The 24,124-nt window shown below is 33.2% G+C and overlaps 1 protein-coding gene across 5 annotated transcripts in view; it reads right to left on the reverse strand.

The window, feature by feature from the left end:
- Window positions 1-24,124, reverse strand: part of CSN7 (COP9 signalosome subunit 7) — a 71,171-nt gene that overhangs the window by 41,161 nt on the left and 5,886 nt on the right. For all 5 annotated transcript variants that reach the window (XM_085811228.1, XM_085811229.1, XM_035365105.2 and 2 more), the window contains exon 3: window positions 9,525-9,600. In XM_085811228.1, coding sequence (XP_085667354.1) covers window positions 9,525-9,600 — 76 coding nt within the window. The remainder of the gene's footprint in view (window positions 1-9,524; window positions 9,601-24,124) is intronic.

Below are 24,124 nucleotides of genomic sequence, written 5' to 3' on the forward strand. Positions count from 1 at the left end.
TATACGACGACTGTAAAAATGTGTTTTGGAGCTGTCCTGAGAATACTGGCCAATAATGTGTGTTTTGATATTCTATTGAATGCTGTTGTCCCTATTCACTCCAAATCTGCACAAACCCCGCACGTACGAACGTGAAGTGAAGGAATTAAATAACGTAACAATATATACTGCCGCAAAATCCAACGATACAATAGCTTCACGAAAAAATTTAACCAGTAATAACTGTAAATGCATAGATATATTGACAAAAAATTAAAAGACTAAAAGGTTATATAATTCACCTAACTAAGAAAACTGAACGTTAATATTATGGAATGAGAAAAGACTGAAACAGAAAATTAATGGTAACTATACAGGACAGTGACCTCAAACTCGCCCCCAAAGCAATTTTATGTGGCCTGCGAGTATATTTCAGTTATGTACTTTCTGTAATAAAACTTTATTATACTTGCGAAAAAATAACTATGCTCAGTTACGAATTTTTGCACACAGAATAATTGATTTATTTGAGAATACATATTTATGTGCAAAGCTTTTTTAAACAGGTGGAAATTAATAAGGAAAGAATCTGCCTGGCCAATGAGCATCTACAATCAATGAAGAAAATATTTCTTAGAAATTTCAGACTATTCTGTTACAACTAGGGAGCAACCTTCATAACCAGAATATTTATGGCACAGCAGCAATTCTCAAGCCACCTTCTTACACATGTTAATGCCAAACATCGTCTACAGTGATACCACGGCAACAAAACCTGGTCAATTAACCCCTTCGCGCCGACTGCCACGTATACGTGCCAGCAACGAACACACTTACCTACCGGCCGACACGCAGGTGTGCCAGAGCATTTTTGCGTTTACTACCGACTGTATTTGTGCCAGTACCCTGGAACGTTTTTCAAACTATAATTTCTGCCACAAGATGGCACTGTATGTCCATATGGTTTCAGATACATGTACATTAGACCTTCTACTCGAAATGAGAGAAGCATGACTCACATACACGTGTTTTTGATTATGTAAACAAACGGGGAACTAAATGTTTCCGAATGGCGTGATTTATAATCTCTTTAAATCGCACTTTATTCGCACGTGATAGTTGTTTATTGTAAGTAGAAGTTTTATATGCGCTAAAGCATTGAGTATTTCGGTTTACAGTTCAGTTTTTAGAAAATAATTAGATCTTGTTAGACGCAAATTCTTTCTGTTTTTACCGTTTCAATGTCGAAGCGTCGAAAATGTTTAACAGAGCATGAAATAACAGAAATGATGCAAAATATTTCAGATGTTGATTCTGAAAGATTAACTGAAAGACATTTTCCAAAACTTTGTTCAGAAGAGACTGATAAGAAAATGAGACGACGATGCTTCGTTTGTTCACATTCCCGGAAAAATCCTCCAAAACGGCAAATGAGTTATTACGAGTTCAAGGAATGTAACGTAGGACTGTGTGTAGATCACTGTTTTCAAATTTTTCATACGAAAAGAGAATTTTAAGTAATATCTTTAGTTTTCAGATGTATAATGTTAAAAGTCATAAAATGGTGAGTAATTAAAATAAAATGTGTAAAATATGCATTTAAACAAGAAATAAGGTAATTAAAGTATATATATATAAATATCTATAAAGCATAAGCCGTTTAAATACTCTATAGAGCATTATTTAACAATGCGTTGATACTTCGGAAATTTCATGGATTTAGGCTTAGCAAAAAAAGCCCCCGGCCCTGGAGAGACACTCGCGGAAGACACTGCCGGCCTCCGCGATAAGCGCGCGTTTTCGCTACCCGGCTCAAAGGGGTTAATAAGTGTAAGACAGTTATATGGTCAGATGAATCATCTTTCACATTTTTCCCTGCAACAGGGTACATGTTTGCCAGACTCCTGCAGAAGCATATGATCGTGATCGTCTCCTTCCAACTGTCAAGCATGGATGTGGATCCGTCATGGTACGGACAGCCATGCTGTGGTTTTCTGCTGGCCCAATCGTAACCCTGCAAGGAAGAATCACTGGAGAGAAGTATAGAGAAGTGTTAGCTGACCAGGTCCATCCTATGTTGCAAACTTTGTTTCCTGCTGGAGATGGAATTTTTCAGGATGATAATGCACCTATTCACGCAATGAGACTTGTTCATCAAACCAAGATTGGTTTGATGAACATGAGGATGAAGTGAAACATCTACTTAGGCCCACACAGTCCCCACAACCTCAATATAATGGAACTGTTAACACATTGACTGCCAATCACGTGCCAGCACGTGACGTTTTGTTATCAGCAAGGAGCCAATCGCGTGATATCTCAGCAGCCAGTCACGTGGCGGGAAAATCTTATACTTGTTATTCATTCTCTAGTTCATTTGGCATTGCATGCAGGGTATTTCTTCTGGTACTGGCATGGGGTGAAAATTAGAAACTAAATATAAATAATTGCGATTTCAAAATTATTGTTTTATTTTTTATTGAAAAAATAATCTTTTAGTATGAGTTATAGAGATGATAGTGCAGGGCCTTCGCTCCCGAAAAAAAAAAAAAGTTTAATATAAAAAGGCTCTTACGGATGATGAAATAGCAAATTTGTTGGCTGAGCTATCGGATGAGTACCCGAGCTATTTTAGTTATGACAGTGACGAAGAATTTGTTCCTCAAACTGGTACCCACGATATTTTGGATTCTGATGATGATGAAGAACGAATCATGCAAGAGGCTGCATGTCAGCAGGATGATTCAACTATGGCGGAAAACGTTATTTGGGAAAACGAGTCAACATCAATGAAAAAATTTCCTTTCATCAAATCCAAGTGTTTGCTCCAACCTGTTTCAGGTAACAATACTATAAATTTCTTTCGTCATTTTTTCACTGATGGTATCTTGGAAGAAATAGTTGCTGAAACTAATGATTATGCTCATAAAGTACTTTTTCGCAAGGAAAAAAAGAAACATTCTCGCATCAATGCTTGGAAGAGCACCACAAAAGAGGAACTCTTGGTATTTGTGGGATTGATCATACATATGGGAACTATACGAATCAACAGCATACAAGATTACTGGAAAACAGATTCACTGTTTGGTTTACGTGCATTTTCAGAAAATATGAGCAGGAATCGGTTTTTGTTGTTACTGAGGGCATTGCACTTCAGAAAAATCCCAGATCAGAATACAGAGCTTCCAAAGGATCGACTGTATAAAGTAAGAGATATGGTGAATCAACACACGAGCATCTGAAATATATTACCCACGGCGTGAGATTAGTTTAGATGAATCGATGGTATTGTGGCGTGGACAGCTTATATTCGGACAGTATATACCAAATAAACGTCACAAATATAGTATCAAGTCGTACATGGTATGGTTCTGGTGGAAACGAACATGCAAAAAAAGTCGTTATGAATTTACTCAAGGGAATGCTGGATGTAGGACATAGCATATTTATGGACAATCATTATAACAGATATGAACTGTCAAAACGTCTTGCTGATAGGATAATTCATTGCACTGGGACAATCAGAAAGAACAGAAAGACATTTCCGAAAAAGGTAAAGGGAAAAAAACTGAAGAAAGGGCAAACTGTAGCAAAGTAAGCTAATGATGTGATGACTGCAAAGTGGCAGGATAAGAGAGACGTCACTTACATTTCCAATGAATATAAAAATGATATTGTGGAAATAACAAACAAAAGAGATGAAATTAAATCGAAACCTCTACCTGTAACTCAATATAATAAATTTATGGCCGGTATTGATAAGCAAGATCAGATGCTTGCTGATTATCCTTGTTAGAGAAAAATAATTAGGTGGCTCATGAAAATATTTTTGCATATTTTGCAAATAATGATAAACAATTCCCACTTTATCTATAATAAGCATTCCAATGAAAATACATCACTGTATGACTACTGTTTATCCGTGATATGAAGTTTACTGAAACAGCCATCTGTTCTTCGTGCTCCTGTGTGTGATCAGTCTGAATCTGAACATGTGCTGAGTACACGGGAAGGAAGAAAAGAAGGAAAAATTCTAAGAAAGCAATGCAAAAGTTGCTATTCCCAAGGGAAACATAAAGATACAATATATGTTTGCAAATTTTGTGAAGGATCTCCCGGGTACTGCTTAGATTGTTCAAAGATAATACACAAATAACATTCTAGATGTATCTGTATAATGTCTTTGAATTTTCTTGTTATAAATTCCTTTGTAATATATATAATTGTCTGTAATACATATTTATATAAAAATAATGCGTACTGTCACTTATTTTTCTTATTTAAATTTATTTTTTACATTCCACGTGCCAGCGCATAATGTGGCATTTGGGTAAAATTTTGACATGTAGTGCCAATCATGCACTGGTGCCCAATTAAAAAATTCTTTAATAAAAGGCTTAAATAATACTTAGGGATCACATAATTATCTTTTATTAATATTTTTAAATCATATTTCTTATAATAAGTATGTTGGCATCTGGATACAATTTACTTCCATATGGATGGCAATAACTATCAATCTAACTCTAATGACTGGCAGTCAATGTGTTAAGGTCTATTTTATAGCATTTGATATAGAATCGATATCCTCCACCAGTATCTCTCCTGAAATTTTCACTCTCCAAGATGAATGGCACAATATTCCTCTACACACTATTCAGCATTCGTATGATTTGATTCCCAGGCAAATCCAGGCTGTATTATATGCCAAAGTAATACAGAATTCCTTATAGAATACGTAGTAATACAGAATTCCTCCTAGAGTGTTTTCATTATTTTGATAACCACCTGTATATGCATACACACGCGCATATATTCATTACTTTTCTGAATCCAGTTCGGATAGCAGAACAGTATTCAGAAATGTAATGAATATATGTATTACTTTGGCTGTATTATATGCCAAAGTAATACAGAATTCCTTATACAGAATACATAGTAATACAGAATTCCACCTAGAGTCTTTTCATTATTTTGATAACCACCTGTATATACATACACATGCGCATGTATTCATTACATTTCTGAATCCAGTTCGGATAGCAGAACAGTACCAAAATTTCTCTCCAAGTTTGTAGAGACATTAGGTTATTTCGAAGTAGGAGATGTGAAAAATGAGCAATGCCCTTGGCGGGACTCGAACCATGAACCTCTTGAATACACACCAAGCTACACCATGAATGCACACTAAGAAGGCAGGAGAAATGCCTTATACGGTTACACATCTTATCAGTATCGAAATGTCAAGCTATAGTAAGAAATAGAAAAGTTTATAATTATTTACATACAAAAATAAGTATCTTTATCTATATGTCAAAAAAATTTCATAAATAAGAGAAACAGACAAGGTTGTCACTATTCATTCTCAAGTTTTGTCCCACTTGGAAATTTTTATCTGAAATCTTAGAACATTTCATTAATCTATGCATTTTTAGTTTAATTTAAAGTAAAATATTTAATGATTAAATAAATTAATGATTACATATTTAAAATTATTTCAAATAAATCTTAATCTGAAAATTTAACTGTCAATATATTCGAATCCCAAAGTGTAACCAACAGGAATTTCTTGCAGATACCAACCTTCAGATTTCAGATAAAAAACAAATATATATTTGAACTTTTTTATATTCGAATCCCAAAGTGTAACCAATGGAGATTTCTTGCAGATACTAACTTTCAGATTTCAGATAATAAACAAATTCAAATTTGAATTTTTATATATTTGTATCAAAAGTGTAACTAACAGAAATGTCTTGTGGTTACGAACCTTCAGCTTTCAGATAAAAAACAAATATAAATTTGAAATTTTTTTGTTTGCATTATTACTGTTTACATATGTTTCGATATTTAGTAAGCACAAGTTAAAATTTAGTTGAATTTTTTTTATTTTTGTTAATAAAAAATGTTCATTCTACATTTAAAAAAAAAAAAACAAATCTAGTCTCTCAGGTGTTTTTAGATTGGGCATTGTGCCCACGTGCAACTGGAATTTGAGACCACTGATTTATAGAATTCTAAAGATATGCTGCTTTTAAACATTTTGCAATATCACTGTTGAATTTTATGTTGGGTAAGTGTGAAGAAAGCAATATTAAATAAGAATTTTAAAAAGACAAAAAAGTTAACAGGTGTAAAACTTTGAGCTCGGCAAGAGCGTAAAAAACCTTAACTAACTCTAACAAACTCTCTGGTGTGACGTTGAAAATTGAATGCTTTTAGATTTATTTATTTATTTTTATTCAACCCTTTGTTTTTCTATTTATTTTCATTTTTGTAGCATTTTGATAATCATCAGTTTTGAAAAAAGTAAACCATTAAAATCTATGTTACTGAATTTTCTTTTGGGAGAACTCTTTAGTAATTTCTCTCTTTAAAACTTTAAAAAGAATTTCTCATGTGACTGAAGTATCTCATTATACAATTAAAAAAATGAACAATGGTATAATAATAAAAATTTCAATAACATAAAATAATAAAAACTAGGTATTAATAGTGGATACAACAGCAAAGAACCTCAAAAGGCCCATTTAAAAACCTTAATTTTTTTTTTTTTTACATTTTAATAAGTTGCTTGTTATAGTGTTCTTAAAAGTGTACATAATGTTTAAAATCAGAATCAAGCTTGGTAATTGGGTTAAAAGCAGTTTTGATATATTTACGTCTGAACTTAAAATATAACTCCCCACAAATTCGAAGAAGAATTTTTAAAAACATAAGCAACAAATTATAAAAATAAATATGAAATAAAAAAATAATTGAATGTCATCCAGAGAATGAAGATATCACTTAGTATTCCTTTCAAAAATTGGATGTAACAACGTTACAACGAGTATTTTTACTTAAAAGCAAAAAATGAATATCACTAACTCATTATTCAGAGCTACAAGACGGCATACCTAAAAGTTTATTTAAGACACCTCTATGAAAAATGGTTGGGTTTCATGGTACTATTGCATTACCTGCCCAACCCAGAAAGGTATCACTGGGCATTGCCAATGTGGGCAACCGAGAATTTTACAAAAAAGTATTTATCTAGCAATGCAATAGCAATTGCACATGCATTACGTCAGCACACAATGCCACAATCTATCTCAATGGTGGTAGCAATGCATGCAGTTTTGAAATTTGAAGGCCATGCATATGGTTTCTGCTTGTTGCAATTAGGGTATAGAGTTTTTCCTTGTAGCAAATCGCAATGCCATTGTAAAGTTTACTTAAAAATGAAAAAGAAAGTCTTGTATTTTTTCAGGAATACCGCATCTTGCCCTGCAGTAGAGTGTCGAAATGGACATTCCATGAAATTAATTTGCGATTTCCTGACTTTCCTTAATAAGTTAAACAAACTAATGCATATATGGAGAACAGTGGTAACCTGCTTTGCAATTTTTTAAATCCCCCCTTCCCTATAAATTGCAGCATATTCAGAAAAAGGACAACGGGAAAAAAAAAAAAAAAAAAAAAAAAAAAAAACTGTTTTAGTATGGAGTTTTGTTGCATAATATGTTGATGTTTTATGTAATTTCGAGTGTTTCATTACGGATGTCTGTTTAGCGGAATTTTTAGTGTTTTAATATGGATGTTTCTTGCATTTTTAATTTTGCTAATTTGTTGCTGTGTTAGAGTAGATTAAAGGGTGCCCATTGAATTATTGCCAAGTTGTTGTTTCATTTATGGTAATTTGAGTAACTGAATGCTATGGAAACCGGTGTCCGCCGATAACATCGCGGAGAAAACAACGCAAGGCGAAAACATTGTGGGAGAAATCATCGCAGTCCTAAAACATCGTGGTACAAAACATCGTCGTCGAAAATAAAGCGGTTAAAAAACTTCGCAGTTTAAAAACATCGTCGTCGAAAATATCGTGGTAAAAAATAAAGTATCTAAAAATCATCGCATGACGATAACATCGCAGACATGCTTTTTCCCTACATGCTTTAATAACTGTAAATGAATATTCCCATAAAGATTTGTGAACGCAAAATGTAAAGAAGGATAATTTTTACTTTCACATTTTTTATTAACTAATAAATTTTTTCTGAAAAAGTAAGAAGGAAACTTAAGCATAGAAAATTAAATGCAACTTATAGATTATACTTTCACGAAAAATTACTAGTAAAAACTTTATAAAAATTATTTATTAATGGCCTTTGTTAGTTAACTATGTCGGTTTAAAATTCTATTAATTGCTATAAGTTGCATTAATTTGCTATGCTTAAGTTTCCTTCTTACTTTTTCAGAAAAAATTTATTACTTAATAAAAAAATGGGAAAGTAAAAATTATCCTTCTTTCCATTTTGCGCTCACAAATCATTATGGGAATATCCATTTACAGTTATTAACACATGCTTGCGAAAAGCATGTATGAAAAAAGCATGTCCGCGATGTTATCGTCAAGCGATGATTTGTAGATACTTTATTTTTTACCACGATATTTTCGACGACGATGTTTTTAAATTGCGAAGTTTTTGAACTGCTTTATTTTCGACGACGATGTTTTGTACCACGATGTTTTGTAGCCCGACGTTTTCGCCTTGCATTGTTTTCTCCCGCGACGTTATCGTCCGCGATGTTTTCGGCTGTAACCATGGAAACCCTATTATGCCATTATTGGTTGTGTGATTGCGGTGTATTTGAACGATGGGACGGATTTTGGATAAGAAGTACGTTGTTACTGGTGTGCAAATGAAGGTTTATTTAGTTGCCATTATAAATGTCCTGTTTGTAGGAAGGAAATGCGTATGGTCGAACGGAGGATACCTGCACTATGGAGAATACTTTTTGACTTACTTTTGTGAATTTATGTGGAGACGCCACTATACAGATTCTAGTTCAGATAAATTTAGGAAGTTTTTGGAAGCTGTTAAGGAATTTTGTTTGACTGAAGACAGGGAAATTTGTAAATAAGGTAAGTGAGTATTTCCTTTCTGTAGTGCTAAGATGAATTTCCTTTTTTATGTTATTTCATTGTTTGATTTAAAATGTAGTTTACTGAGATTATATATATTTTTGTTGGCTGCTTCTTTGACTTTTTAAGTGAATATAGATCGATGTGTACATGGACATGTCAAGGGAGTCACAATGCCTAGTCTGTGCAATTCTTTGACTTGTTATTTTGGATTTGTGTAGCGGCGATTTTTGGATACCAAATTTGGAAATAAAAATTTCTGATAGGTCAATTATCAAATCTTAAATATATTTTTACCTGTTGCTGTTTTACATAATATTTAGGGCACCTCCTTTTTTAAAAATGGCTATTGTTTTTCACAAGTTAGATTGGTAAAAAAAAAAATGTGCTAACAATTGGCAACTTTGCTGGAGTATCCAGCAGATAATGCCAGAGTACTGGGTTCATTTCTACAGCAACGGACAGCTGCAGACTATCTAATGAAAGGACTAAACTTTCATTTTTTTTAAAAGGGACTGATTTATATATGAAAAATTTAAGTGTTTTTAAACATAAATTAAGTTTAAAAAGCATTAAGTTAAAAAATATTTAAAAAACAAAAATCTGGATATTTATCCATTGTTTTTAAGCAACTCACCTAGGTAATCTGCATATGTTCCAAAAGCAAACAGATGCAGCAGTTGATAATATTGTGAATACTGTGTCGAGCTCAACTATAAGAAACATAAATTTTCTTAGATTACTTACAATCTTTAACAAAAATATTTTTGACAAAATAACAATAAAAATTTTATGAACAAAATAATAAATGATTGATTTTTATTATTTAAAATACACTTTATGATTATAATTCATAATTTTCAGTTTCATATCAAGGTTTCCATGCAAACTATAAACTGAAATGTCAATAAATTAATGAAAAAAAAAAAAAAAAAAAAAAGAATTTTTACTACCCTGATAATTTAGAAGGAGCCAGATTTTCCCTTAAAAAGCAAGAAATTAACTTTGAAACTAGGAAGTCTGCACACATACCCTTTTTCCTAAATCATATGAAATTCTGCTGTAGTTAATTTCATATTTAGTAGAATATTTTCATAATCAGCAGTCCAAACACAGAGGAAACAAAAGCAATAACTGGCACACTTTGGAACACTTCACTGAAGGATCATATATATATTTTTATCTACTCTAATTCGTGAGTTTTGTGAAAGAAGTTTCTCAAGATCGGCAAATTTTTCAAGCCTAGGTAAAAAAGTGAGTTGTCATGTTTCAATATTGGCAAGAAACAGATGGTTACTGATTTGTACATGTGAAGGTAGTCTAAGCTATACATAATTTCTATTTCTTAAGCTGTGAAAATTTGTAAGTTTTTCATTACTGAACATTTAATATGCTCAGTATTTTCAATCTTGCATTGATGGAGAACAATGCTGTAGATTCTGCTTACGACAACATTTTTCGCTTCAAAAGAATTAGTGAAAATGCCATAGCATGCACATTGAAACAGAAACCATCTTGTGGACACCAGAAAGTTGAATTTTGGATATATTTCTACAGGGTGGGACAAATAAAAGTGGCTCGGAGAACAAAGTTCCAGGTTACAAAGAAGCACAGCAAAGGAAAGTAAATAAAAGTGCCTTGGATGAGTGGATACGATTGGAAGTGAATGTATGCAAATAACCACACCACATTATTCAAACCAGTTCAGAGCTTAATGCTGGTTGTGCCAGTGTGAGTTGAGCAGTGCAAAGGTTAGTGCACTCACAGTGCAGCAGAGGGCATTTGTTCTGAAAATTACATTACAACAAAGTTGTAGAAACAACATGGTCAATTGTTTGCTCATAAGTTTAACTCTTTGAAGCACAGTGGTTACCTACAGTAACCACCTTTCCCATTGAACCTCTTACTCATTCATGTGAGTGGTTTTCAAGACTGACCAGTTCACTAGATAGCAATAAAAAAAATTAAAAAAATAAGCAGAATGCAGCAATTCATCTTCAAGAAAATAAGCATCAGCCATCGAAGACAACATTATGACAATGTGCACTCTGTGCGGGAATGCAGCACATGCAAAGTTGCACTCTGTTTGAAACAGAAAAACTGCTTCTACGAGTACCATACAGACTGATTGGTAGGGATGTGTTCTGTGGTCACCGACACTAACCACCAGAAGTGGTCATTTTTTTCACGTGTCTTGAACAAAATATGTGTAATTGTCGCAAATAATTTCACTGTAACACCTGATACAGTAAATAAAACAAGAGTTTTGCCGAAAAAGTTAATTGCCTTTTCCTGTCCCTCAAAGAGTTAATGGGGTCAAAGTGCAAGGAAAGAGCATCATGCAACTATTAGTCAGAAAATAGCTTCAGACAGGATTTGTTTTGAACAAGTCAAAAAACATTCCCAAACATATCCGAAAACCAGAACATGTGGCTGTGTTCAACAGAAAATGCTTCAGAGTCGTACCAAATGATCCCGACGCCTGTCGCAAGAGGCTGACTTATCACTTCGATCATGCAGACAAATACTTCAACTGGACCTGAAAATGCATCCCTACAGAGTGTCTATAGTTCATGCATTCAAAACAGCAGATGCTTCTCAGCGCCTCCAGTTTTGTAGTGGCTGTTCAATGGACATAGATCTTTACTTTATTTCTGACTAGCAGCTACACGGCCAGATTAAGTCTGGCTTTTTAATGTACTGGGAAAATGCCTAAAGGGAACACCAAACGTTAAATTAAAAATTGAGCAGAAGCTTACTCTGCAAAACTTATATATATATATAAAACCACAATTTGTTTTTAAAAATGATTACATATAACAAAATTATGATGAAATAAGCAATATCCATTAATACAAATATTAATTATCCTAATAAATAAATTAACCAACTTCCTGTTGCAAAATCTTACGAATGCAAATGGTATAAAGGAAGTTAAGAACTTTGTTTCCTAAAAATAATTATGCAAAACTTTTTATATAATTAAAACATAATATAAAAAAATTACAATGGAATAAGCAATAAATCTCATATTTTCGAGAGAAAACAGTCAGGAGTCCACTATCCAAAGAACTGTTGCCAAACATTTCTAAAAGAATGAAACTATCATCAGAAAGCAATAACCAATCAAACTTGTTCTTTGTGTATGACATAATTCAAAATACACAAGCCTCTTTGCCATTAGCTAATAAAGAGAGAGAGAGGGGGGAAAGGAAATTCCTTATGTTGTGCCTCGCAAGACACATGCACATCAGAATGAGAAGATTGTAATGTGTATGTTGTGTGTCCAAAAATCAAAAGAAAAAGAGCAGCATTTTATCTCATATTTTCAAGTCAGCAGTCCAGTATCCAAAGCATTAAATGAAAAACTGCTGCCAAAACTACATTTTTAAAAGAATGAAACTATTCAAAATGATGCAATAAAATCAAAAAGATAAAATTTAAAAAAATCAGATTCGAATTTTGAAAACAATTGGTTTGAAGTGCACCGGCTCTTGTCTAGATGATCCTATATACCAAATTTCGTAGCCCTGGGTCTATTAGCTTACACGCAGCACAAACAAAAATACACGGACTGACACTTTCTTTTAATTTATATAGAGATGAAGTCTGGTTTCACCTGAGTTACCAGTCAGTTCACAGAATCATATATTCTGGGCAGTGGACAAACACCATTGCATGACCAAAATGTTGGGGTTTGGTGTTCAGTGTCTGCACACCGAATTACTGGTCTCATCTTCTTTCATCAGACGCTGAATTCGGAGCATTACATTTCCACCATTTTTAATCAATTTGTGACAACATTACCTGAGGAGGAAAAGACATGCAGTTACATCCAACAGAATGGTGCAACTGCCCATATAGCCATTGCTCACTGGTTCACATTTACACAATCTTCATGCCTGACAGAGTTGTTAGCAGAGGTCAGTCTGGTCTTGGTCCTAGCTGGCCACCCAGGTCACCTGTGTAAGAACTGGAGCAGATTATTTTGGATGAGATTGCAGTAAAGCTTCGATCTGCCTTCAGCAACTGCGCTGACCAGGGCCCAAAAGTGTCAAGAGATGAATGATGGTCAATTTCAACATCTGCTGTAGTCAGGTTAGTACTGTATTCCCTTTCCTTTGCTGTGTTTCTTTGTAACTTTGAACTCTGTTCTCCGAGCCACTTTTATTTGCCCCACCCTATACATGTGTGTTGCAAGCAAGTTTATGCTGTACATCATTAGGAAAAAATACAACTGTAGAGTCTTTCGCACTTGAAAATTACAATATAACTGCTTTCTGTAATTACAATTACAATGCAATAGAAATTATACTGCAATTGCAGCAGCTAATTATAACTTAATTAGGAACATAATTGTCCTCAAAAATAACAATTATACAGCCTTGAAAAATTATAATCATAATTCAACATTACAGCAAAACCCAGCATAGATTGGATAAAAAATTGTTAAATAATACATAACGAAGGGCACCACTGGAATCACCATAATTAATCTCTCCATACATTACAGTTTGTAGCAACATAAACTAGTCCTTTATTAAATGTTATGCATACTTGCTTTATATACATATAAAATGTTACCTTAAAAAATAGATTATGTCATAAAAATTCCTTACATGGGGAAAAGTAGTTACTGTGCATCTAACATACTTTTAACAGATAAACACAAAACTGCAACACTTTTGTGACTAAGCAATTAACAAGAGACATATACACAAAATACAGTGGGAGACAGCTGCTAATGATGGAACACAAACGGTCATATAGCACATTAAAAAGTGTGAATTGGGTGCTAAATGAAATAAAATAATGCCAGAGTAATAGGACATAATAACAAAGATAATTTATTGTGCTCTCAAATCAAGAAGGCTTAGAAAAGTCCTCAAGGGACAAAATGAACTTACTGTTTTGAATATGCAAAAATGGAAAAAAAAAAAAAATTGCCATTACTATCCTCAAGCATTCTGGCATAAGATGTCAATCCAGAATATGGTCACCATGGAAGGTGAGATAACCTAAACCTAAACTCATAAACTGCACCGCCAATACTGGCAAACCAAAAAAACTAAGAAACAATTAAACCAAATAAACTAAGAAACCAAATTTAAATATTAGGTAACTCGCCCTACGAGGAAGATTCTCTGGCCTAGCCAAGGGGTATCACTTCAACATTTATTCTGAATACATTCAACATAATAGCTAGAATAAAAAACGGTAAAACTCTTCAACATTTATTCTGAATACATTCAACATAATAGCTAGAATAAAAAACGGTAAAACTAAATATTTTGATTGGCTCTACTCTTATATGTGCCCTAAGATCACCCAATGTGGTGATATGTGTTCCATGCTGGTTTTTGGCACGATTGTGTGTTGTAAGGCAACCATTTTGACGTTGGAAACTCTTTTGCTGGAGTGGTTTAATTGCTCGTTGGTTTGTGTCGTGCGTGTTTTGAAATGGCCTATGTTGCAATGATAGACGTGGTGGCAAGATTTCAGTCACATATTTTAGATTGTGTGGAAAGTAAATTTAGTATTAAAAGGTACGATGTTGGAGTCGTTAACGAGTCTTTTGTTCATGGGTGTGTTTATGAGGATCAAAGCGTATTTTTGTAATTTCTGTGGGACTTTTAAAACAGAGTTCGAAATGCGGAGCTGCTATGAGAACTAAGACGAAGAAGGGCGTTTCTGATAGTTCTTGTGTCAAATGCTTGCTGGATGTGGTTGTCAGCGGAGTTTATGATTTAAATCGCGGTTTTCATATAGTAAGTTAACTTTGGGGAAAGTTTTTACTGTTACTTCGAAATTTGAATCGCAGAAAGACATGTGATATAGCAAAATCATGGCACTTTTGTTCACAGACGTGTGACTGGCGAGATTTTATTAAAGAATGTATTATGGTAAATGCATTTTATTTTACTATTTTTATTTTGTAGAATGTTATGCTCATTTTTTTTTTACTCTGAATTTCTGTCGCTATTGTTGTTTTTTGAATTGTTTGTAATTTTAGTTTATTTTGTTGATTTGTTCGCAATGCCTAGATTGTGAAATTCGTAGATGTTTTTTAAAGTTTAAATAGGATGCTGGTTACATGGTATTCTTTGAAATTTATTGTTATATTAATTTATTAAAGTGAGGTGTGCGTAGTTCATAGATTCATTCGTCGCCTAGATTGTGCAAATTATAGATGTTTTTTTAAGTTAAAACATATCGCTGTGTACATGGATTCTTGTCAAATATTTTTAGTTAGAAACTTTTTATTTTTGCTATCTGAATTTTTTGTTTTTGTATTGGATTTTTAGCTTAAATTGTGTGTTCAAAACATGCATTTTTGGAGACATTTTAAGCTTAAAGTTCAAAATGTAGACAAAAAATTTAGATAGTAATATGGCAGCGTGGAGTTTCTTGCCAAAAATGTTTGGCGACCTGAGGGCGCATAAAGGAGCAGTTCCTTGTGTTTTAACAAATTTGTAAATTGAGATTTTCCATCTTTCTGAAACATCAAATCACTTATTCATTTAAATTCATCAATTTTACACAACTTTTAACATAAATTCACAATTGTGAAACTCATTATTGCTTATTACATAAACTACATATATAAACTATACTATACAAAATATATACATATACTTTTTAACTAAATTACATCAGTAATCACAAATATACAATTCAACTTAGTTACAATTTTATAAATTTACTACATAATCAATCTACTTCAAAATATTCATATCCGATTACATTATTTACAATTTGTATAATTCCTAACCTGGATTTTTTGGCTAATCTTTGGAATATGGTAACAGATAGTTTGGCGACATTTTGGTAAGGCGATAAAGGTTACTAGCTAGGACTTTAACAGTGTATATGGATAAAGTCAAGAGTGTGAGCAATGCCATTTTTGTGCAATTCTGGGATGTTTTTTAAAGTGTAAATAGGTCGACGTGAACACGGATACCGTGTATGTGCAATTCTTAAAAACGCGGCAAGCAGTTTGCGATTCTGCACTTTCTCCCAATTCCGCACCTAATCTTCATCATGATTAAGCACTTTTGTTCCGTAAAAGTTATAGCATAAGCGTAATTCGGCTAGCAGATTGTTGGGAAAAAATTTTGAGTAAAAAAAAAAAAAAAAAAAAAAAGCCTTTATTTTGTGAAAACAAAATGGCATCCAAACACTAGCAGGTTGCTGTAGCAGGATTGGTCGGCAAATTTTCGCCAAAAAATCGCCGAGTTACCATAATCCAAAGATTAACCGATTTTTCTTTCATAAATAAATACTTTATACAGTCAAAAGTCTTTAATCCGGACTCGTCGGAACTTCGGCGATTTTGGATTATCGATTTTTCTGGATTATAGATCATTAATCATCAGTTTAAATCTGGTAAGATGGCATGCAGAAATTATAAAATTAAAAATATGAAACCGTAATTTATGAAATAAAGAGCAATTATGTTCTAAAGGGTATCAAAATTTACAAAAAAAAAAAAAAAAAAAAAAAAAAAAAAAAAAAGAAAAGAAAAGAAAAGCTTAAGGGTAGAGTAGACTTTAAGGTACCCCTTGTATTACGGCGAAGTTGTTTGATTTATCGCCAAGTTGTTGTTTCATTTATGTAAGCCTGAGTAGATGAATGTTACAGAAATTCTATTGTGACGTAATCGAGTGCATGATTCTGGGAAATTTTGAATCATGGGATGTTTTGTAAGTGTTTTCGTGGTGTGTGTTGGTTTGATTCTTTAGACGGTAGAATGGCTGAATGTAGTAAGATTAATTTGAAGTTTCTGTACGTTTTGGAGTGAAAGGGGAAAAGAGTTGTTGCCTCCTACGCGGCAATAAAAGTTATGTACAGCGCATTGTTTCTGCGCAATTTTAGTTAGTTAAGATTCGAACTCCTAGCGTAGCATACATGTTTTGGTCCCGTATCGTCGGGAATTTATCATTTTCGATTTAGATTTTTAGTTATGATACAGTCCACAAAATAAAATTGTTGTTGTTGATGTAAAGTTGTCTTTAATATAGAATCTAACCAGCGACCTCAAAACATTGGTCATTGTCGAACCGCAGAATTAGAATAAAAAATGGCTAATGAAGACATAACTACGTTGAACAGAAAACGTGGCGGTATTAGAGCACATATAACAAAATCAAAGTCTGTCAGTGGAAAAAGTGATGATTTTGGCTTCGAACAAATAGAAGTATTGCAAGAAAAAGTGCACAAGCTAAATAAACAAATTGATGAACTTCGCTTAGATTATTACAAAGTGTGCAAAGATGAAGAAATATCAGACATCAAAGCTACTTTTGAAAAAAATGAGATGGATATTACCAATGTTCAGGTAAGCCTGAAATGTCTTTATACTTCATTATGTAGTAAGAATGCAAATAATAGTATCCCAGAAACAAGAAGTAATTCATTGAATTATAAATTGCCTGAAATAACATTACCTAAATTTTCTGGCAATTTGGAAGACTGGAATTTATTTAAAAACCAATTCGTAGCTTTAATTTCATCTAATAGACAATTAACAGATTCTCAGAAATTGTTTTATTTACAATCTTATTTAATTGGTGATGCAAAGCAGATATAAACAATAGATTATACATTTCTTCCTTATTTAAGGCACTTGAAGAAAGATATGATAATAAGAGACTGGTTGTAAATTCTCATATCAATGAATTACTTTCTATTGAAAAAATAGTTCATGAAAATCCTAAAGATTTACGCTCATTAATTGATAAAGTTCAGATACATTTAAGAGCATTAAAAGTTATGTAATTAAATATGGATAAATTAAGCGAAGCTTTGCTGATTAATATTATTCTCAATAAAATAGATAAAGAATCACGTAAGCACTTTGAAATGTCATTAAATAGTAATGATTTATGTGAATGGGATTCTTTCATGACATCTCTTCAAAAGCGATGCCAGATGTTAGAAAATATGCAAAACAAAACTGTATTTGCAAAACCAAAACAAAACATTCCTCCAAATAAAGTTCGTTAGTGACAAAAACGAATAATAACAAATTTATGTGTGGGTTTGCAAAGATAATCACGCAATTTTTAAATGCGAAACATTTCTAGCACTAAATCCAATGGAACGATAGGAAATGATTAAAAAGTTTTCTTTGTGCATTAATTGTTTACAATCGAATCATAAAGTAGCTTCCTGTCAGTCTAGACACTTTTGCTTGGTTTGCAAATTAAAACATAATTCACTTCTTCATCGGACTGACCGATCCATGTCCTCTGCAACAAGTGGGGGAAAGCAAAGTGAAACTATGCCCTCCCCAGAGAACCGCAAAAATGAGGCTGTTTTGAATAGCAATAAATTAACAGAAAAAGCCTTATCCGCGTGTCTTTTTTCGAAAAATAAATCTGTTCTCCTTTCAACTGCGATTATTTGGGTTAGAAATATTTATGGCCAATTCGTTAAAGCAAGAGCTGTCCTTGATTCAGGATCAATGTTAAATTTTGCTACAAATGAATTCTGTGAGCGTGCAAATTTAAAAAAGGAAAGAATAGATATTCCCGTTTCTAGTTTAAATAGACAAATTTCAAACATTAAATCTCGTACTTTTGCTTCTATTTTTAATGGAAATAATTCGTTCTCTGCATTAAATTTTTTAGTTGTAAATAAAATCACAGATTTAGTACCTTCTACAAAATTAAATATTTAAAATATAGATATTCTTGTGAGATTTAGAAAACATCAAGTTGCAGTTATTGCAGATATACAAAAAATGTACCGGCAAATTTTGGTTGATGAATCCCAAAGAGACTTACTTCGAATCTTATGGAAGAGAAACCTTAGCGACTCACCTGTGACATATAGACTCAAAACGGTGACTTATGGTACTAAAAGTGCTCCATTTCTAGCCATTAGATGAATAAAGCAAGTTGCATACGACGAAATGCATAAATATCCTGAAGCTGCCAAAGCTGTCTTGTCAGACTGTTATGTTGATGATGTCATCTATGGTTCATCAAACTTAGACTTAGCAAGGGAATTGAAAAATCAGCTTATACAGCTTTTTCATAGTTGTGGAATGACTGTGCACAAATGGAACTCTAATTCTCCTGAACTGTTGGATAGCCCTTCTACAAGCTCTGAGCTTTCATTCTCCTCCAAAAGTGATGTGTTTAAAGCTTTAGGCATTACATGGAATTCTCAGAAGGATGAATTCAGCTTTAAAGTCTCAATCGAGGAGAAATCATCATATACTAAAAGAGACATTTTATCGACAATTGCCAGACTTTATGATCCTTTAGGAATGATTGGTCCGGTAAATCACCAAAGCCAATATATTTTTACAGAAATTGTGGGTTCAAAAACTGAGTTGGGATGAACCACTTTTTGCAATTATTGCTCACGAATGGCAACAGATAGTTTCAAATTTAAAGGCTGTTGAAAATATAAAAATTAATCGTTGCATCCTCTCCAATCATCCAAGCAAGATTTCACTCATTGGATATGCAGATGCTTCGGAAGACGCTTATGGTGCAGTTGTCTACTTCATTTGCGTCGATGAAGATCACGACTCGTCATCTCATCTACTAGACAGAAAATCTCGGGTGGCTCCATTGAAAACTTTATCTATTCCAAGATTGGAACTTTGTGCATGTTTGTTATTGGCTACATCTGATTTCGAAAGTTAGCAACTCATCGAAGATGCACTTAGATGACATCATTCTGTGCACTGATTCAACGATAGCACTGTCATGGTTGAAGACTTCTCCTCATCTTTTGAAGACCTTTGTTGCAAATAGAGTCTCCAAAATCCAAAGACTAGTCGAGCCGTGACACTGGAAGCACGTATCATCAGCAAATAATCCGGCAGATCTGATTTCTCGTGGTGCTTATCCTCATGAACTTGTGACATCTTCCTTGTGGTGGAATGGTCCTGAATGGAACGAACTTAGTGATGCTTCTTTATTTGAACTTGACAAAACCTCATAGATTCTCCTGCTTATCAGGATGAACTTAAGAAACCTTTAGACTTTAATTTGAACTGCAATTTAAACTTGTTTTGGAATACCTTTTTTGAATTAACAAATAATTATGTTAAACTAATTATAATCTTAAGTCTTATTTTCAAGTTTCTGTCCAATCTGAAAGGTCCAGTGAAGAAAACAGGCCCCATTTAGTAGTATTGAATTTCAAGATGTGGAAATGCACTTGATAAAAATGGTTCAGGTAATAGAATTTGCAGAGGAGATTAAATCACTTCAAGATCAGAGAGTAATCAAAAGTCAGGTACAAACTTTAAATCCATTTTTAGATGGAAAAGATATATTACGTGTGGGCGGTCGCTTAACTCATGCCACAATTAATTATGATTCTACACATCAAATTTTATTGCCAAAAAATCATAAGCTTAGAAAGCTAATATATTCATTATCATTTGAAAAATTTTCATGCTGGTCCTCAAGCATTATTACATTTTGTTAGGGAAAGGTTTTGGCCCATTGGTGGCAAGGACTTAGCTAGAAAAACAGTTCATGAATGTGTAATTTGTTTTCGTCATAAACCTATCATTTCAGATCAATTAATGACCGATTTACCTCCTGAACGTGTAAATCCAAATCTAACGTTTCATAACACAGGGACAGATTTTGCAGGCCCTTTTCTAATCAAATACAGAAATCAAAGGAAAGGTAGTTTACATAAAGTTTATATAGCAATCTTTGTTTGCTTAGTTACAAAAGCGATTCATTTAGAAATAGTATTTGACTTAACATCTGAAGCCTTTACTGCATGTTTAAAACAATTTTTCTCGCGTAGAGGTAAAAGCTCATGTCTGTTTAGTGACAATGCAACTAATTTTTTAGGAGCTCACAAAGAGTTAAAGAAACTTGCTTCTTTAGTTACTGTCTCTGATGAAGTTTTGGGTAAGTATTTGGCATCTGAAAATATCTTTTGGAAATTTATTTCTCCTTGTGCCCCCAATTTTGGTAGAATTTGGGAGGCCGGAATCAAATCTTTCAAATTTCATCTTAAAAGAACTATTTCCGATGCTAAATTAACCTATGAAGAATTTTTAACCGTAATTGATCAAATTGAAGGAATACTAAATTCGAGACCTCTTTCTCCTTTATCGTCTGAACCTTCAGATTACGAACCCTTGACACCAGGTCACTTTTTAATACGTAGACCCATAAACTCAATTGTAGAACCTTAAATTTTGGACTTGTCGGAAAGCAGATTGTCAAGATGGCAAAAAATTAACTAAAATGATACAGATTATATGGAAACGATGGATAACTGACTATCTTAATGACTTGCAACAACGAAGAAATGGTATTTTTCAAAGAACAATCAATATAAAGAAAAATACAATGGTTATTATTAAAGATGATCAGTTACCTCTTTAAATGGTTACTAGGAAGAATTGATCAGACGATTCCTGGTAAAGATGGTGAGATACGAGTAGCAGTCATTAACACAAAGTTTGGTCCAATTAAAAGGCCAATATCAAAAATTTGTTCATTGCCTTTTGAGGATAACTTCAAGGATTAATTTCTATTGTTAATAAAATGTACATTGTTCTTTATTATACTTATATTTTGGTAATTTTGATGAAAAATGTCAATATTTTTTACTGTTTGAAATGTTGATATACTTAAAATAATTATTGAAAAAATTTGCAAATGTTCAAACTTTATAGAATTTTCTGAATTGTTTATTTCATTCTGTAAATGATTTACTAACTTTAAGTCTTTTGTTAATGCTTAAAAAAACTGAATAGCTGAATTGTTAGCATTTGATATTGAATTGTATGCTTAGATTTAGTTTGCATATCATAGATATTGCAACGTGGGGTGGTATGTTGCCTCCTACGCGGCAATAAAAGTTATGTATAGCGCATTGTTTCTGCGCAACTTCAATATTATGTACAGCGCATTGTTTCTGCACAATTTTAGTTAGTTAAGATTCGAACTCCTAGCGTAGCATACATGTTTTGGTCCCATATGGTCGGGAATTTATCATTTTCGATTTAGATTTTTAGTTATGATACAGTCCACGAAATAAAATTGTTGTTGTTATTGTAAAGTTGTCTTTAGTATAGAGTCTAACCAGCAACCTCAAAACAAGAGCTTTAATTGACTCGTGTGTAAATGAAGGTTTACTTAGTAGCCATTATAAGTGTCCTGTATGTAGGAAGGATATGCGTCTAGTCGAACGTAAAAACCGTTAAATGGATTTGAATGGGTTTGTAGGAAGAAAGGTTTAGATGGTCACTATGTGAAGCGTTCGATCAGAAAGAGTAGCTGGTTTGAAAAAAAGTCTTTGAGTACGATTGATATTTTGATTTTTAGGTGGCTCTGGGTGTACCAAACGAACTCGAAAATCATGGTAAGTGAATATTTGCTTTTGGTAGTGCTTAAATGTATAACATGTTTTTCCTTTTTATATTATTTTATTGTTCAGTTTAAAATTTATTTTATTGAGATTTTGTATTTTTTGTTTGCCTATATTTTAGAATTTGGTGTTCCTTTGACTTTTTACGTGAAAATATATCGATGTGTACATGGACAAAGTTAAAAGAGTGAGCAATGCCATTTTTGCTCAATTCGGGGATTTTCTTTTAAAATTAAAATAGGTCGACGTGTACATGAATAAAGTCAAAGGAGTGCGCAATGCCATTTTTGTGCAATTCGGGGAATTTTTTTTAAAGTGAAAATAAGTTGATGTGTACATGGATACCGAGTTTGTGCAATTCTCTGTCTTTTTATTTTGGCTTTGTGTAGCGGCACGCTTCGCAAACCAAAATAACGAGTCAAAGAATTGCACAAAATCAGTATCCATGTACCGCCAAAAATTGCCAAGGGGTACCCTAAACTATACTTTTACCAAGTTTAATATTTATTTGTTTACTTTAATAAACATTTCTTTCAACGCGCGCATGCGTAAAGCATACATTACGCATAGTCGAAATTAGAAAATTGGAACCAGAAAACTATTTGATGTGTACTCGTGATATTTATAATGACGAGGAATTTGATTTAAATCACATCAAAGACCGAATACATCGAGATGAAATACTACATTTACTAAGGAATTATAAGCTGAATAAAATAAAAACATCTGCCCTGAAGATAAGGATAGTGCTGACAGATCAACTTCCAGTTCATTGTGCGCCGCGACGTTCCCCCCCCCCCCGCAGAGCTGCGTGAAATTGATAAGCAGATTTCGGAGTGGTTAGAGAAACAAAGGATATGTCTTTATCCATTTTTTGCAGCAATTCCACTTTTTGTTTGATGGACATCGAAACATACTTTCGCTCTGGCAGCTCCAGCATCGGAAATTCTATTTGGCATAATCGAAAGTTCAAGCTTCATTTTATAAAATTGCTCTAACAGTCTGCAAAAAATAATAAGCTGGATCCAATTAGAAGATTAAAGAACAACACAATCTGCAACATTAACTGAAATATATAATTTTAGCTTAGCTTATACCATCCGTTATACATTAAACACATTATGCGCAGGAGTAAAAGTATTACGCACATGCATCGACGCATGCGCAGAAATTTTGTAGCTTTGAGGTCCGGATTATAGGTGTCTGGATTAATGACTTTTGACTGTATTTTCTTTTGAAATATTTCAAAAGAAAATACAGTCAAAAGTCATTAATATTTTAAAAAAAATATTCTTCCCTAATAGAGACTATGTCAATGCATTCACACGAATAGTGTATAAAGTCTGTATTTTGTACTTCACAACTGAACTTATATTTTACTTTCTGTGAAACCTCTTTAAATATTTTGGAATTTGTTCATGACCTGTCAGTGCTTAATTTATTCTTCTGTCACTAGAGTCTTGCTGTAAATCCAAAATAATTTTCTTACAGTGTTATCATCATCCCATCGGTCTTGCCATTTTTTCATTATTTCTTCTGAAAATCTGAGGTATGATTCCACATATTGTGTCATACTTTGCACAATATTATCCAACAGCTGTTGGAGTAATTTATCTCATTCACGTCATCCCTGTAAGTGCACGGATGAGAGCGTCCTTGTTTATTGGAGGGCATTGTGAACCAGCAAGACTTCTTCCCAAACATTTTCAGTAGGATTCAGATCTGGAGAAATCGCAGGCTATACGAGGTGTATAATATCCTTACCCTCTAGACATTCCTAGACAGTGACTGTTCGATGACATTATGTGTTGCCATCCATGGAAACAAATTTATCACTGACAGCATCATGGAACATACAAACATGAGGCAGCA

The sequence above is a fragment of the Stegodyphus dumicola genome, chromosome 2, assembly GCF_044657685.1.
Source record: "Stegodyphus dumicola isolate Sdum_Otavi_A_Nest chromosome 2, ASM4465768v1".
NCBI lineage: Eukaryota > Metazoa > Arthropoda > Arachnida > Araneae > Eresidae > Stegodyphus > Stegodyphus dumicola.